Source organism: Gymnogyps californianus, chromosome 7 (assembly GCF_018139145.2).
Source record: "Gymnogyps californianus isolate 813 chromosome 7, ASM1813914v2, whole genome shotgun sequence".
In the NCBI taxonomy this organism is placed as follows: domain Eukaryota; kingdom Metazoa; phylum Chordata; class Aves; order Accipitriformes; family Cathartidae; genus Gymnogyps; species Gymnogyps californianus.
In genome coordinates this window covers 30,882,585-30,896,265 of record NC_059477.1, presented here as the reverse complement: position 1 = coordinate 30,896,265, position 13,681 = coordinate 30,882,585, and the positions used below count along the sequence as shown (strand labels likewise).

Sequence of the window (13,681 nt, the reverse complement as noted above, 5' to 3'; positions counted from 1 at the left end):
GTAACTCATGCTGCTACTCCTACATAGTTATAGGTAGAACGTGATTTTGCTACAGCTGTTTAAAACCATGTCCACGTAGACCACTTATTGTAGTTCTGCCAGACTGTGTTCCTGGGTTTCAGACGATCCTGATTTGAGATATGCTGAATGAATGAGCAAGCCATGCATTCGTGCACTGAGTAGGGAAGGATTGAACAATAAAGCTGAAAAAGTATATGTTTTGTTCTGGTTCGAATTGAGCTAGTTGTTATTTTTGATGGTTTATCCTTTGTGAAATGCTTCAAGAAAAAGGGTGCTGCAGTGTTTCAACAGCTTTTTTGAAATTTGTGCATATTAAGGCAAAATAGGCAGTTTCAGAGAAACGGTAATATAAACTAACAAGTTCAGAAAAATACATTCTTTCAGCATGATCCCATTTGATAAGTTTTTAGCTGTGCTAGTTATTTTATGCTGAACTTACTGTTTCTCAGAGTTCAAATGAATATAGAACACAAGTTTGAAACGAAAGTAAAGGAACTATTTTTTGAAACATGGTGTTCTCTGTCCTTTGGAGTTGGAGAGGAGGTGACAGTTGTGACGATTGAGATGTCAGATGTTCTGTAGAAGTCTGACTTGCTTAATCCTCAGCACACTTACCAGCATGACTTCATTCTGTTTTTCAGACATTTGTCATCAGTTCTGGGAAACAAGTTTGACCATGGGGCAGAAGCCATCATGCCAACAATTTTTAATCTAATTCCGAATAGTGCCAAAGTCATGGCCACTTCTGGTGTTGTAGCAGTTAGATTAATCATTCGAGTAAGTATACATCAAAAGAGAACAATGTTATCACTTCCAAATACTGTGGTGTTTCTGAGGAAATACGAAGGTCGCTGCAATGAAAATTAGATTAAGTGTCTAATCTGCTTTTCTGATTGTGCTGGGCTTGGCTGTCTCAGATGTCATGCAGTCTTGTGTAGATGATGATAGTTAAGCCCTGCCAAAATAGTAGGAAAAATGTTTCTTTGCAGAGTAAGGTATTTCCATCCCTTTAAGAGCTGAGCAAACTTTTTTCTTTAAATGAGTTTTAAACCTGCCTTGCAGGACAGACTCATCCTCTTAATTATGCTCTAAAACTCCTCACAGACAGTGCACGTTTCCTAAAACCATTAGGTCACAGAGGTGACTTTTGCCTAGTGATTCACCGGGGAAGCTGTAGATAGCCTGATATCTCTCAAGTTGTCACCACTGACAGTTTAGATCCTCTTGCAGTGACTTCAGCTCCTTGATTCACAGGAGCCTGTCATCATAGAAGAAAATAAAATATCTGTTGAAGATATTTTAACAGATAAAATATAAAATATTTTTCATAATAAAAATATCTGTCTCTGTCTGTTAGTGTTCCTTTATTTAGCAGTTCTGTTTTTAAGAATTGAACAAAAATAAATAACTGCATGCTGGGCTCAGGTGACTGAAAGAGATGGCCTTTCATTCCATGGAACTGTGGTGTAAAGATTTCTTCCTTGTTTTGTTGTTTGTTTTCTTCTAGCATACGCACATCCCTCGATTAATACCCATCATAACCAGTAATTGTACCTCCAAGTCTGTTGCAGTCAGAAGGTGAGCATTTAGTTTGAATTTACTCTCTTTTTTACCAGTAAATAGGTTTCACATGTACTTTCTGATAACGTTCCTGTATTTGTTTTTATTCATGAAAAGGGTTGATATACACACTTGCTAAAGAATGCATCTCATTCTCCCCCATAAGTTGGGATCAAATTCAAAGCCAGTTATCTTGTATAAGCTGCAGCACTGCAGAGAAGAAAAGGCACTTTTCTGCAAAGAGAAATGTTTTTTAAACTGATCTTTGTGCTTACATGTTGTTATCATATTATTTTGGCTTCTTTACAGACACATTCCTATTCCCCACTACTAGCCATTCTAGTGACACATTTTCTTTGAGCCAGTCAGCAGCAGTAGTGTTCTGTGATAGCATCATCTGGAAGTTGGACTGGATGTACCTCTCTGCACTTAAAATCTAAGGGTACTTCAGTCCATTACCTCACTGGCAGACTGTTGCCTGGTCCATGTAGATTAGCTAGTTCTCTTCTAGTTAGACAAAAAGAAGGGCTTTGTGGTTGTTGAATTTGGTGACAAACCTTGAACAAATAACAGCACACTTGTGCCTTAGTTTCTTGAAATGTGGAAGGGAGATTAAAGTTGAAAAGATCTGTCTCCACGTGAAACTAAACGTGAAGTTTCTGTGTGAAGCCTGAACTAACAGGTACAAAGTATCATTAGCATGGGTCTTCTGGGCCTGTATCCTGTTTAATGAAAAAGGGGGCTTTCTGGATTGTTTTATGTCAAGCCCTCTCTTCAGACTTCTCTGTAGCGAGCTGCCTCCAGTTACTACTTCAGACTGTTTATTGATGGCATTTGTAGAGATGTTGATGTTTTTATTGGGGTCGTTACTGAATTCTAATGTTCCAAAAAGCTTCATAACAAAAGATGGCTGTTGTTCAGAGGCAGGTACGGCAAAGTCAATGTGCCCCTGTTAACTTAGAGAACTCAGCATTTCTTATCTTCCTTCTCTCAGGCGCTGTTTTGAATTTTTAGACTTGCTGTTGCAAGAGTGGCAAACACACTCCCTAGAAAGGTAAGCTCGGAAAACAAGTGGGTTAATTCTCTCCTACTTACATCTGGGGAGGTTAATTCTGGAGAAAGGATAATCTAGGAGGTGAGATTATATCAGGTAGCTCTAGCAGAGATACTTTTGCCACAAAAAAAGCACGTATATATGTGCACGCACACTATTCATCCCTGTAGTTCTGGCAGTCAGAGTTCGGTGAGTCTGTCTCCTATGCCAGCCTTGGAAAACCTGGCTGAGTGAATCCCTAAACTCAACAGATTTATTTGTTTATTTATTTTTCCTTTTGCACCCTAAAGTGTGATGATGAGGTGAAGGCTACTACATGTCTATCAGGAGCTTCTGAGGCTTCTACAGTACTTCAAACTATTGAAGAGCGAAAGTAATTGTGGGAGAAGAGACTGGGACACAGTTTCCTAGGCCCTAGACTGTGCAAGACTATTTAAGGGTTAAGAGAGTGTTTTTGCACCCAGGCAGTTCCAATAGCTAACTAAAGACTGACCTATGAAGAATGCTGCTTGCCTTTTCCTACTCAGCAGTGTGGGTGAAATGAAACTGACTTGTAAGAGTAAATAAAGACTCCAAAGGATCTTACATGGAAATGGGAGGATGTGATGAACTATTTGTTCTTGGAGACCAAGGCAAATTCAAATTAGTCGTTTGTTTATAAGTGTGGCTCGTCTTTCTGGACTGCTAGATAATGTTTTCCTTCTTATTTCAGACACATATCAGTGTTAGCTGAAACGATAAAGAAGGGAATTCATGATGCAGACTCTGAAGCCAGAATAGAGGCAAGAAAGTAAGTGGAAGTTGTTGTTGGTGTCTTTCCTTCCTCCCCTTCTTTGCCCCTATTGTGTTGTGAGTCAGTGGTATTGCATGTTGGAGACTGAAGTCCAGACAAGTTACGTTCTCCTGGCAGTTGATGCCAACTTTCCCTTGGCTTCAATGGGAGTGTGTACTTCAGCATATGTCATACGAGGTGATCACGTGGGGCGGAGTATATGTATCGCATCTTCTAATGGTGCTTGTTTCACTTTGTTCTTGTAATATTTTATTGTCCTTTTATCTGTCTGAGCAGGTAAAATGCTTACCTGAGTTGTTCAAGAGTCTAGAGTTGAGAACTAGTAACCTCATCTTTTTGATGTTTGAGTTGCTTGCAGTTAACTGAGATTTCTTCTGTTTAGTACAAAAATACTATTATTTCTAGTATATTTTTGCTATTCTTTTTGGCCTGTATGCAAGACCTAGGACAGAGTAATGCTGGGCACAAGTACAAATTGGGAGAGGAGTGGCTGGAGAGCAGCCCTGCAGAAAGGCATCTGGGGGTGCTGATTGACAGCAAGCTCAATATGAGTCGTCAGTGTGCCCTGGCAGCCAAGAGGGCAAACTGCATCCTGGGGTACATCAAACATAGTATAACCAGCTGGTCAAGAGAGGTGATTATCCTGCTGTATTCAGCGTTGGTGCGACCTCACCTTGAATACTGTGTGCAGTTCTGGGCCCCACAATTTAAGAAGGATGTGAAGGTCCTTGAATGTGTCCAGAGGAGGGCAGCAAAGCTGGTGAAAGGGCTCGAAGGAATGTCCTCTGAGGAGCAGCTAAGGACTTTGGGCTTGTCTAGTTTGGAAAAAAGGAGGCTGAGGAGTGACCTCATTGCGCTCTACAGCTTCTTGAGGAGGCGAAGTGGAGAGGGAGGTGCTGATCTCTTCTCCCTGGTAACCAGTAATAGGTTGTGTGGGAATGCTTCAAAGCTGCACCAGGGGAGGTTTAGACTGGACGTTAGGAAGCATTTCTTTACCGAGAGGGTGGTCAAACACTGGAACAGGCTTCCTAGAGAGGTGGTCGATGCCCCAAGCCTCTCAGTGTTTTAAGAGGCATTTGGACAATGCCCTTGACAACATGCTTTCGCTTTTGGTCAGCCCTGAATTGGTCAGGCAGCTGGACTAGGTGATCGTTGTAGGTCCCTTCCAACTGAAATAGTCTATTCTGTTCTATTGTTATTTCCGACTCTTGTAATACAAGTCTTTGTGCTAGTACACTGCTAAATGGTATTCTAAATTAAGGAAATATTTTATGATACTGAAATAATATCTTTGTGCGTATCTATAGGAAACTTTAATATTTGCAGTTTTCTTCTGTTGAAGATCTCTTGCATTTCCATTAATGTGATTGTACTTATGATAGTGTGCTGATACACTAGGATCATGCTCTTCTGAACAGAACATTACAGGAACGTTTTTCTTCAGAAAGAGGGTGCTGTAAAATATGAAATCAATGAACAATAGATTTTATTAATCTAAATGCTATGTTAGAAGCAGAGGTGTTTCACAGTAGGACTGTTTAAATCCTTTTGAAAGGGAACGCGTCCATCACTGAAAAATACAGCAGGCACTGAGACTTCACAGCAGTTAAGCTGAATAGACAGCAAGGAGAATGGCATGAGACTTCAGAAAGCATGCTTAATTCTCTCTTCCCATGTTTCTTAATTAACAGCGTGGCTGATTCTGAGACAAATTTGTTTCCTTCTGGTGATATGAGAATGCATGTGACTTCTCTGAGGCTCTGAGGACTGGCTGTCACACACAAACAATTCTTGATTCATTTGAGCTGACTATCTTACTCTTAAACTGCCCGTTAGTTGCCCCCTGAAAAGTGCTGAGAGTCTTCATCTCCTTTGTGACGAGAGTGAATGGTGTTTAGCCATCAGCCAGGAGATTTGGACCAGAGAGGAATTCTTTCCTCATCTTAAAATGCTCTTTTATTTTCAGCATGGCACTGATTGGAAGTCTATAGGAGCATCTCTTTCCTTTTCCTTGTTATTTCTTCCCAAAAAGACAGTCAATAGCCTCAACTCAGTACAGAAGATTTGTGTCTGCAGCATTGTAGGCGAGCTGTTTGTTAAACTTAAGGAGGAAAACACCACCAGCTGGTGCTTTCCTGAATCAGGCCCATGCATGTGTGTTCTGCTTTTGGCATGTTTTTGAAGTACTATTGAGTGCCCAGTCCCAAACTAGTATCCATCTAGTGGGTCTACCATCTCCCGTGTACAGTAGATAGCCGGAGGGATGAGGGTTTCTTCTGTAATAAAGCTTTGTTGGCTACTTGTTTTTACAACGCACCAAATGGTGTGTTCTTCTCTTCTTATTTTCATTTGGTTTGTCTTCTGTGCGGCTGTTTGAGCAATGCAATGGGCTGAGGAAAGTGATATGTCTTAAGTGTGTCATGGGGGCAGTAGATCGTTGAAACGACTGGGCTAATGAGCCCACTAATGCCAGTAGTGAAAAGGGCTCTGACTGTACCTGTGCTCCACTGCCCGCTAAAACATGACAAGGCAATGTTCACGGTAGTGTGCCTTGTTTCCAGGTGTTACTGGGGTTTCCACAGTCACTTCAGCCGAGAGGCAGAGCATTTGTACCACACCTTGGAGTCTTCCTACCAGAAGGCCCTGCAGTCGCATTTGAAGAACTCTGACAGCATCGTGTCCTTGCCACAGTCGGATCGCTCCTCCTCCAGCTCCCAGGAGAGTCTCAAGTAAGTCCTTCGATGTCACTACCTCTCGATTTAAACAACTGCAGATGGCTCCATTGAATTGGAGGGAGCCATCACATTGCTTTGTCTCATCTGGTCATTGTTTGGCCTCAACACTTGGTTACTCCAAAATGTTTTTTTTAGCTAACATTGTATTAAAATAAAAAGCCAGCAAAACCCATTACTGGCTTTTAAAAAAAAAAAAAAAAAAAAATTATCTTGACTCCATAAATAATTTTCTAGGAAGCTTTTTGTGCTCAGCAGATGCTGTTAGTCATTCCTTCCAGGTGTGCTTAAAACAGTACTTGGATTAAAATTCTGTGTTTAGCATTAATCCTAGCGGTGTAAGTCTGCCTCTTTCCGTATAAGAGGAAAAAAAAGTGGCTAAACTAAATTTGAGTTGTAACTGCAAAATCAATATGTAACTCTTCTGTTGAATGTATGTATTTTAGCTTCTCTTAGAGATACAGTCAACTTAGGCTCCAAATGTCTGCAATTTAAGTGTAAGACCTTGAAAGTGTAAGACCTATGAAAAATATCCATAACTTGTTGGTGTAACTTTTTAAGTCTACAAAAAGTGTTCTTAAGAATTTCTTCTTACTCAAATAATGTGCATACTGATTTTTTTCTTAGTGCTTTTGTAAAGAATTTCATAGTGGTGCTGTATTTATTCTTAAACAATAAGCTTTGTTAGTCTATTCCTGTATATAAATAACTTCCTATTAACTCAATTGTGTACTGAGGGAACAGAGTAGCACTGTTACTGATGACTATGAAATGCTAGTTTTGTTTTAATAACTATTTATATTAACTTTTAGCCGTCCATTGTCTGCCAAAAGAAGTCCTACTGGAAGTACTACATCTAGAGGTGAGAACAGGAGCTGAAAAATGTGCTCAGGTGTCGCTGAGGAAGTGTGATGAATGAGAATTTCAGACACTATGATATGCAAAGGACAACTTTGATCACTGTTTATGCTCCTTAAAATGGCAACCTAGTATGTAAAATTTTTAATTAGTTTTGGGTTGTACACCACGTTCTGTGCATCAACTGCTGATATAATGTTTTTGAAAGTTAGTAAATCTATTATTGCTTGCACCTGAAGGGAAGGCTAAAAAGCCTTGAAAATTGTAGCCAAGGTACATTTAGCTGTGCAATATCTCAGTAAACTACTGCTGATGCTAAGACATACAGCTACATAGTCTAATGGTCCATTCAGCTTTACAATTTTCTGTCATTTATTCTCTCTGGTTTCAGCACTTACTGGAGGCATCATCGGCACACAGGTCCTGCAGTGTTAAATTCCATCTCGTTGCTAAGCTGTTTTTACTGTCAGATGGAATATTTAGGTGCAGCTTTCCTGTCCTAAGTAAATGCATACAATAATCTAAATAATAAATTTTAATACAGAATATAATAGATAAAACTTTGTTGGTAGAAGATAAGCTGCCTTCTACACCTGACCAAGATTGGATTCTGACTGGTTTGTGTATACAGCACACCCTACTGAGCCCTTTGATTCAAGGAGATGTTATTGTGTAACCTACTTGATTGTGCACACAAATGCATGTTTGCTTGCAGCTGAATAGTCAAGCTTCATGCTTAAGAGGGTAAGCATCAACAAGTGATGGGAACAGCAGTCCTCATGAGAAGATGAGGTGATGGGAAGGAAGTTAGTAGAACCTGGACTGAAGGACCTGCAGGTCTGTTTTGGCCAGCAACTCACAGGCTGGTGATGGGTACTGTGGTTGAACTTTCCCATCTAGGTTCTGTTAGAAATTTCTTTGTTACTGGCCTGGCAGCCTTTTTGATCTCAGCATTTAGGTTAGTGTCTGATAAAGTTCTTGGAGATGGCATCAGGTCAGCATTGAAATATCTTTGCAGGCCATGTGGGGAAGCCCACATTGCCCTGATAAAGCATTCTTAGTTGAGGTATTTCAGTGCCAGCAGGGAGTGTTAAAAATAGTACATTAAACTGCTTGTCAGGCTCTTTGAAGCACACAGCTCAAAAAATTAATCTTCTTTATTCTGGATCTCCCACTCCCATCTGCAGCATCTACAGTAAGTACAAAATCTGTGTCAACACCAGGATCTCTGCAGCGATCCCGCAGTGACGTCGATGTGAATGCAGCAGCTAGTGCCAAGTCAAAAGTGACGTCTTCTGGAGCATCCACCCCCTTCAGTTCTGCTGCAGCCTTGCCCCCAGGCTCATACGCATCACTAGGTAAATCTACATGTTCTTCTACTCTTGCAGTTAGCTTTCTTTACTAGCAGAAAGTGCCTCATAGTTTTATTTAAATATTAAACTCTAACTAGAAGAACATATCTCTGAGATAGCTACCAGCTCTCCAGGATCTGTATGTGATCTCTTGCCCTTTGGGATTAAGGAAAAAATTTGCAACAGAACTGACTTGAAGCAACTTCTTAGTTTTTGAATTGTATAATAGTCTGTGTCTCGCTCTTCGTTCTGGGGGAAAGCAGATCTTACTACGATTCTGGGACATTGTTGAGGAAAATACTTACTGCTCAATTCCTTTTGACATGTCCCCCTGTCTCTCTTCCTTCTCTTCCTTCCCTTCTTTCCTGAAACTGGTTTTCCATTAATTGTTTTATGCTTTTAATAGTACATCTTAGTTGAGTTTGATTGCTTTCTGTTTTACAAAAGAGAAAGATGTAGAAGCAAAGAGGAGAAGTTGGTCTTCCCATTTCACCACACAGGATATAAGTATCTGTTCCTTATGCTGACTCTTTTTGGATTATAACCATGTCACATTATTCTCTCAAAGCATCGTATACCACTTTCAGGTGCCTCAGGGTTTCTTACAACAAAGTTTGCATTTGATCTTTCTCTCCTGGAGATGCTGTTGAAGGAGGCATGGAGGAGGAAATGCAAGGTGGTAGTTGACACTGTATTTGCAAAGCTTCAACTCGGTTATGAGCAGAGCTGATCATCTGAGCTAGTTTCTCATTCTGCTGGTTTCATACCAGTCTAATTCCAGACTTTTCATCGATTTACCTTTGCAAGAGGGAGAAAAATCAGAAATCGGTGATCTTGATTTAAGCTGTGTAGATTGTCTTCGCTGAGTCAGTTGAGAAGTTGCTTCTCCTTCGTGTAGGGCATTTGGTCCTTAGTCTGATAAAACATGCTTGGTGAATTATGTAGGGATGGTTTCTGTAGATTCCTTTTGTAGACAGGTTTCTTTCATATCTGAAATGTTTTACCTTGGCTTAAATGTGTTGGTTGTATTTGGTTCAGAAGTTGAATTCTTATTCTGATTTAAGTTGTTCGTACTTGGTTCAAGATTTAGGTAGATACATTGCAGTGAAAACATAATACAGAATATGAAGTTGATCGCATAATAGCATGCTTTCAAGCTTACAGATGCAACCATTTTTCAGTTGCACTGTGTACTGGCTTCAGTGGCAAAACTGCTTTTGAACAATCTTATGTCATGAGGAAGAACGGAAGAGGAGGGGAAGTATCTACTAAAGTTGGCTTTGTCCTTAAAGCTGGGAGACTGAATACAGTGTTAGTCTTGCTTTTAAAACAGACTGCAGGAGAAAAGCAGCAAAAGCACTCTAAGTGATGTGAACATGGCTGCTCCTGAAGGAGCCTGCTTCCTTTTGAGCTAGCAGGGACATTTGTCACCTGCCTATTCCCATGACAGAAATGGTGAGGCAAACAACAAAAATGGCGTTTGGCAAAGGTTGATTATTGCAGGAGGGAAAACCTGCAAGCATGTTCTTCAGATACATCAAACTTTGATTTGCTGCTCAGTGAAACTTTTTTCATTTCTTTAATTGTGTTAATTTTTTTGCATATTTCTGTAGCTAATATATAGTGCCCACTTCTGTTGATGTTACTAATTTTCCCTATTAACCCTTTCCTTATTTTTTTAATTTGCCTAAAGATGGTACTACCACTAAAGCCGAGGGTAAGCAGTCTCTCTGTGTAACTGAGGTGTGTCCACAGTTGTGCCACCCTACCTGGTCTCTGTTCTCAAAGTGTTATCTGGTTCTCATCCATGTTCACTGGTGACCTGCATGAAGTGTTGCATGGTTGTCCTGCTCATTTTGATGCCATGGGGTATTCTTCACTTTCTCTTCGAGCTCCTCCCTACTAATAGGCACTAGTCTGCTTTTATGACTTCTGATCACAAAGCTGTATGTGAGTTTCCATATTTGAAGGACTGCTTTTGGTTGAAGGTGACCTGCGCACAGATTAAAAAAAAAAAAAAACAAACCCAAAAAACCAACACAGGGCTTGTGTTTTCTTGCTCCATGATGTGTAAAAGTTTGCTGTGTTTTTCCATCCAAAGCTCGGGTCGCAACTGCCAAATGCTTTCGGGAAGAGACTGGGCAGCGAGAGAATTAAATGAGATGATCACATGGCAGAAAAATGAGGACAGTAAACAATGATCTCTAGGGAAGGAATATTTAGTCAACCTCTTTTAAACCTGAGCTCTCTCTTTTTGTTGTTAACTGCCTGAGTGAGATGGCTCACATCTAAGACAGTTGGAGGAAAGGCTTTTTTTTCAAGAACACTGAGCCTGCTAGTTTGGGAGGGCTCCCAGTCTGTTTCTCTGGCTCGTTGTCAAAGCTTGTTCTTTATTTCTTATTTCTCAAGCAAAAAAGATCATTGGGAAATCACTTTTTCTGAGGTAGACAGGAGTTGAAAACAAGAATGTCTTCTACACAGAATGAAGACACAACTCCCCCAACAAACCCATTTTTTCCTGATGCAAGTCTCTTTTCAAGGGATCTATTACTGTCTTGTGGGACTGTGCTCGTATCCTTGATGGCTGCTTGTATTTGGATGTGGTGGTCTGAGAAGTGCCACTGTGCCGTTGTGACGTGTGTTTTTTTCCTTACTATTATTGATGCATTGATTTATTATTTAGAGGGAAAGGTCTCTACTGTTTTCAGAACTGGTACTTGATCTTAGTGTTGAGAGATAAACTGGCTGTGCATCATGGACAAGTGTTGGTGCTTTGTGATCTGTCTGTGATAAGGAGTATGAAGTTGGCCTAAACACCTGTCTTTCTAAATCAATAGTGAATTAGATAGAAGTTGCAAATTGTTGTAATGCTGAGCTTTTTTTATTCATTGTTGACCCTTCTTTTTTCTCTTCTTCCTTTCTTCCGAGTTCTCAAACCTTTCTATTTTTGGCCTAACTTTGAAATGTTGGATGTTTAAGGTTGATTTATAAAATACCCTATGCAGCTTTCAATCCTCTCCTAGGCTCTAATAATGTTTGTGGAGGCCTGTTACAACAGCTGTCCTCTGGAATACCTTTATTTTTAGTTTATTAAATGCTTTATTGTCATAATGCAAAAGGGTGGGGTTTTTATTTGATTAGTTTTTTTTTTCAATTCAGCTACATTGGAAGCAGATTGGATTTGGTAAAAATCTGTAATAGAAACCAGCAAGTCACTTGGGGGGAAAGATTGTGAGATGAACTTTCAGAAATGGAGTTTGCCATCCCCTTAGTGTTTAATACCAGATCTCATCTCTTCTTTTTGCTGTAGGATTCTCTTTTTTTGGGAGAGTGAGGATCAGGGATAATTACAACAACATGGCACACTACAGCCAGAGCACTTTAAGGATGAGTTTAATCACTGTTTGAAACTCTTCATCTTTGTTTTCCTTTGAGACAGTTGAGGGAAAACCAGCCTTTGTTCAGGATTCAGAGTGTCCTACAGGTGAGGGCTGAGAAAGGTCTTCTGCCAACTCTCTGATCTTGCAGAATTTGTCAGGAACTACAGGGAAGGCAAAACTTCATATTCTTGACATAAATGTAAAAATTAAGGGGGTGGGGGCAGGGGAAGAGAATAACATCCCCTTGCTCTGGAAATACCTGTGTGTGCAAGAGACGCTCTTGGAACATAAAGCAGAAATTCCATCCACACTCATGCCCCTGTGGTTGTGTGGTGGTTTTGGGTTTTTTTTTTTTTTTTTTTTTTTTTTTTTTTTTTGTTTTGTTTTTTTTTTTTGTTGTTGTTGTTTGTTTGGGGTTTTTTAGGTCACCAGTAAGTAATTTAAGAGCAAATCCCCCTGTATTTTTGTGTGGTTCAGCTTGACATTAAATCTGCAGTCTTGTTCCCATCGTGGCTTTCTGTAGCTACAGTGTAGAAGTTCTGCACCTTCCCCTCAGCCAGGAGCCAGCATTGTGCAAACTTGGCAGTTCCCATCTGCTTTGCCCTCAGTTCTCCTCAGTGTTTTGTTTTTGAGCCAGACATCTCAAAACAGGAGCAAGGTAGAGTGGGTTATGCCAGTGGCAAGAATACAAGTTAAGAGCCGAGTATCAGTCCTTTGGTTTTAAGTAGTGTCATCCCAATTGACAAATGCTGTTGAAATGCACTTCCTTATGGAAAGGTAGTGTGAGTCTATACACCACTTAAATCTGTGCAGATCTTCTGCTGTCTCTGGGCTGTGAGGCTGTGTCTTCATGCAGTGCACAGTTATGTCTTGATTGCCCAGACCCTTCATGTATCATCTCTTGAACTTCAGTAAGAGCTTTGCAGGCAGAAAGCTTGTAAGATCTAAACCTTTATAGTCTTGATCGGGACTTCACAGCTAGCGCTATGCAGGTAGCAGTTGTGCAATGTTTGTTATACCTGATTAAAAGGAAACCTTAGAAAAGTTTCTGCTTGTTTTATCATGAAACGGCTTTTCAAGGAATATTTAAAAAAGGTGCATAATGCTGACTTTCAGTACAGACTAATGCTTCAGAGTGTTTCTGTTATTTGGCTGCCTTTTTTCAAAGTGAGCATAAAGACAAGCCCTTCAGACAAGCCTTTCCCAAAAGGGGGAAGCATAAATGCTGGTCTATTCTGAAACTGGCAAGTTTAAAACAAAATCAGCAGTTTCCAGAGTCAGTGGCACAATTTTTAATAGTTTTTATTATTCACCAGAAAGGAAATAATATCTAGTTTATTATAGTTGTCAGATAATTTGGGCTCAAAAAGAGTGATCTGCTCAGTTGGACATCTTAAGCGCCTTACCAAAGGCTTTGGGAGTAACACAAGTTTTAAGAAATGACCATTCCTGTTTTCTTCTCTGCCTTAAAGCTCTCCCTTGTCCTCAAGGACAAGGCTTGATTCAAAGGTATGACTGAACGTGGTATCTTAAATGGAAATGCTCAGGGTAGTAGGTTTCTTTGTTCTCTTGGTCCATCCCTTTGCAAGTGCTGACTTGATTTGCCTGTGCTTGTTGGTGTAGGGCAAAGTGGTGCCACTATTGTTCCCTCTGCTTTGAAGGGAGTTCTTGTAAAAGACCCAGAGGCGGCATATGCTTATGGTTTCCAGTAAGGGTCAAGTGCTTCTCAGGGGAAATTATGGTGCAGAGTCAGGTCTTATACTAGTATAATGTCGGACACGTGCTAAATACGCATGGAAGCCATTCCAATAGTAGTTGTAAAAAGTTGTTTACGGATTTGTATGTAAAGTATGTTTTTATTTGATGCGTGCGTGTCTCAGATGTCCATGTGTCATTTAGCAGCGACACAGCTAGGGGGGTCCTAAAGGCTT

The 13,681-nt window shown here is 40.3% G+C and overlaps 1 protein-coding gene across 9 annotated transcripts in view; it reads left to right on the top strand.

Moving 5' to 3' along the window:
* Positions 1 to 13,681, top strand: part of CLASP1 (cytoplasmic linker associated protein 1) — a 173,025-nt gene that overhangs the window by 80,876 nt on the left and 78,468 nt on the right. For 5 of the 9 annotated variants that reach the window (XM_050899691.1, XM_050899689.1, XM_050899685.1 and 2 more), the window contains exons 12-18: positions 663 to 798; positions 1,529 to 1,599; positions 2,576 to 2,635; positions 3,348 to 3,425; positions 5,990 to 6,157; positions 6,973 to 7,022; positions 8,206 to 8,376. In XM_050899691.1, coding sequence (XP_050755648.1) covers positions 663 to 798; positions 1,529 to 1,599; positions 2,576 to 2,635; positions 3,348 to 3,425; positions 5,990 to 6,157; positions 6,973 to 7,022; positions 8,206 to 8,376 — 734 coding nt within the window. Of the gene's footprint in view, positions 1 to 662; positions 799 to 1,528; positions 1,600 to 2,575; positions 2,636 to 3,347; positions 3,426 to 5,989; positions 6,158 to 6,972; positions 7,023 to 8,205; positions 8,377 to 10,063; positions 10,088 to 13,681 lie in introns of all 9 variants that reach the window. The other 4 variants (XM_050899690.1, XM_050899687.1, XM_050899688.1 and 1 more) reach the window with 1 other exon arrangement.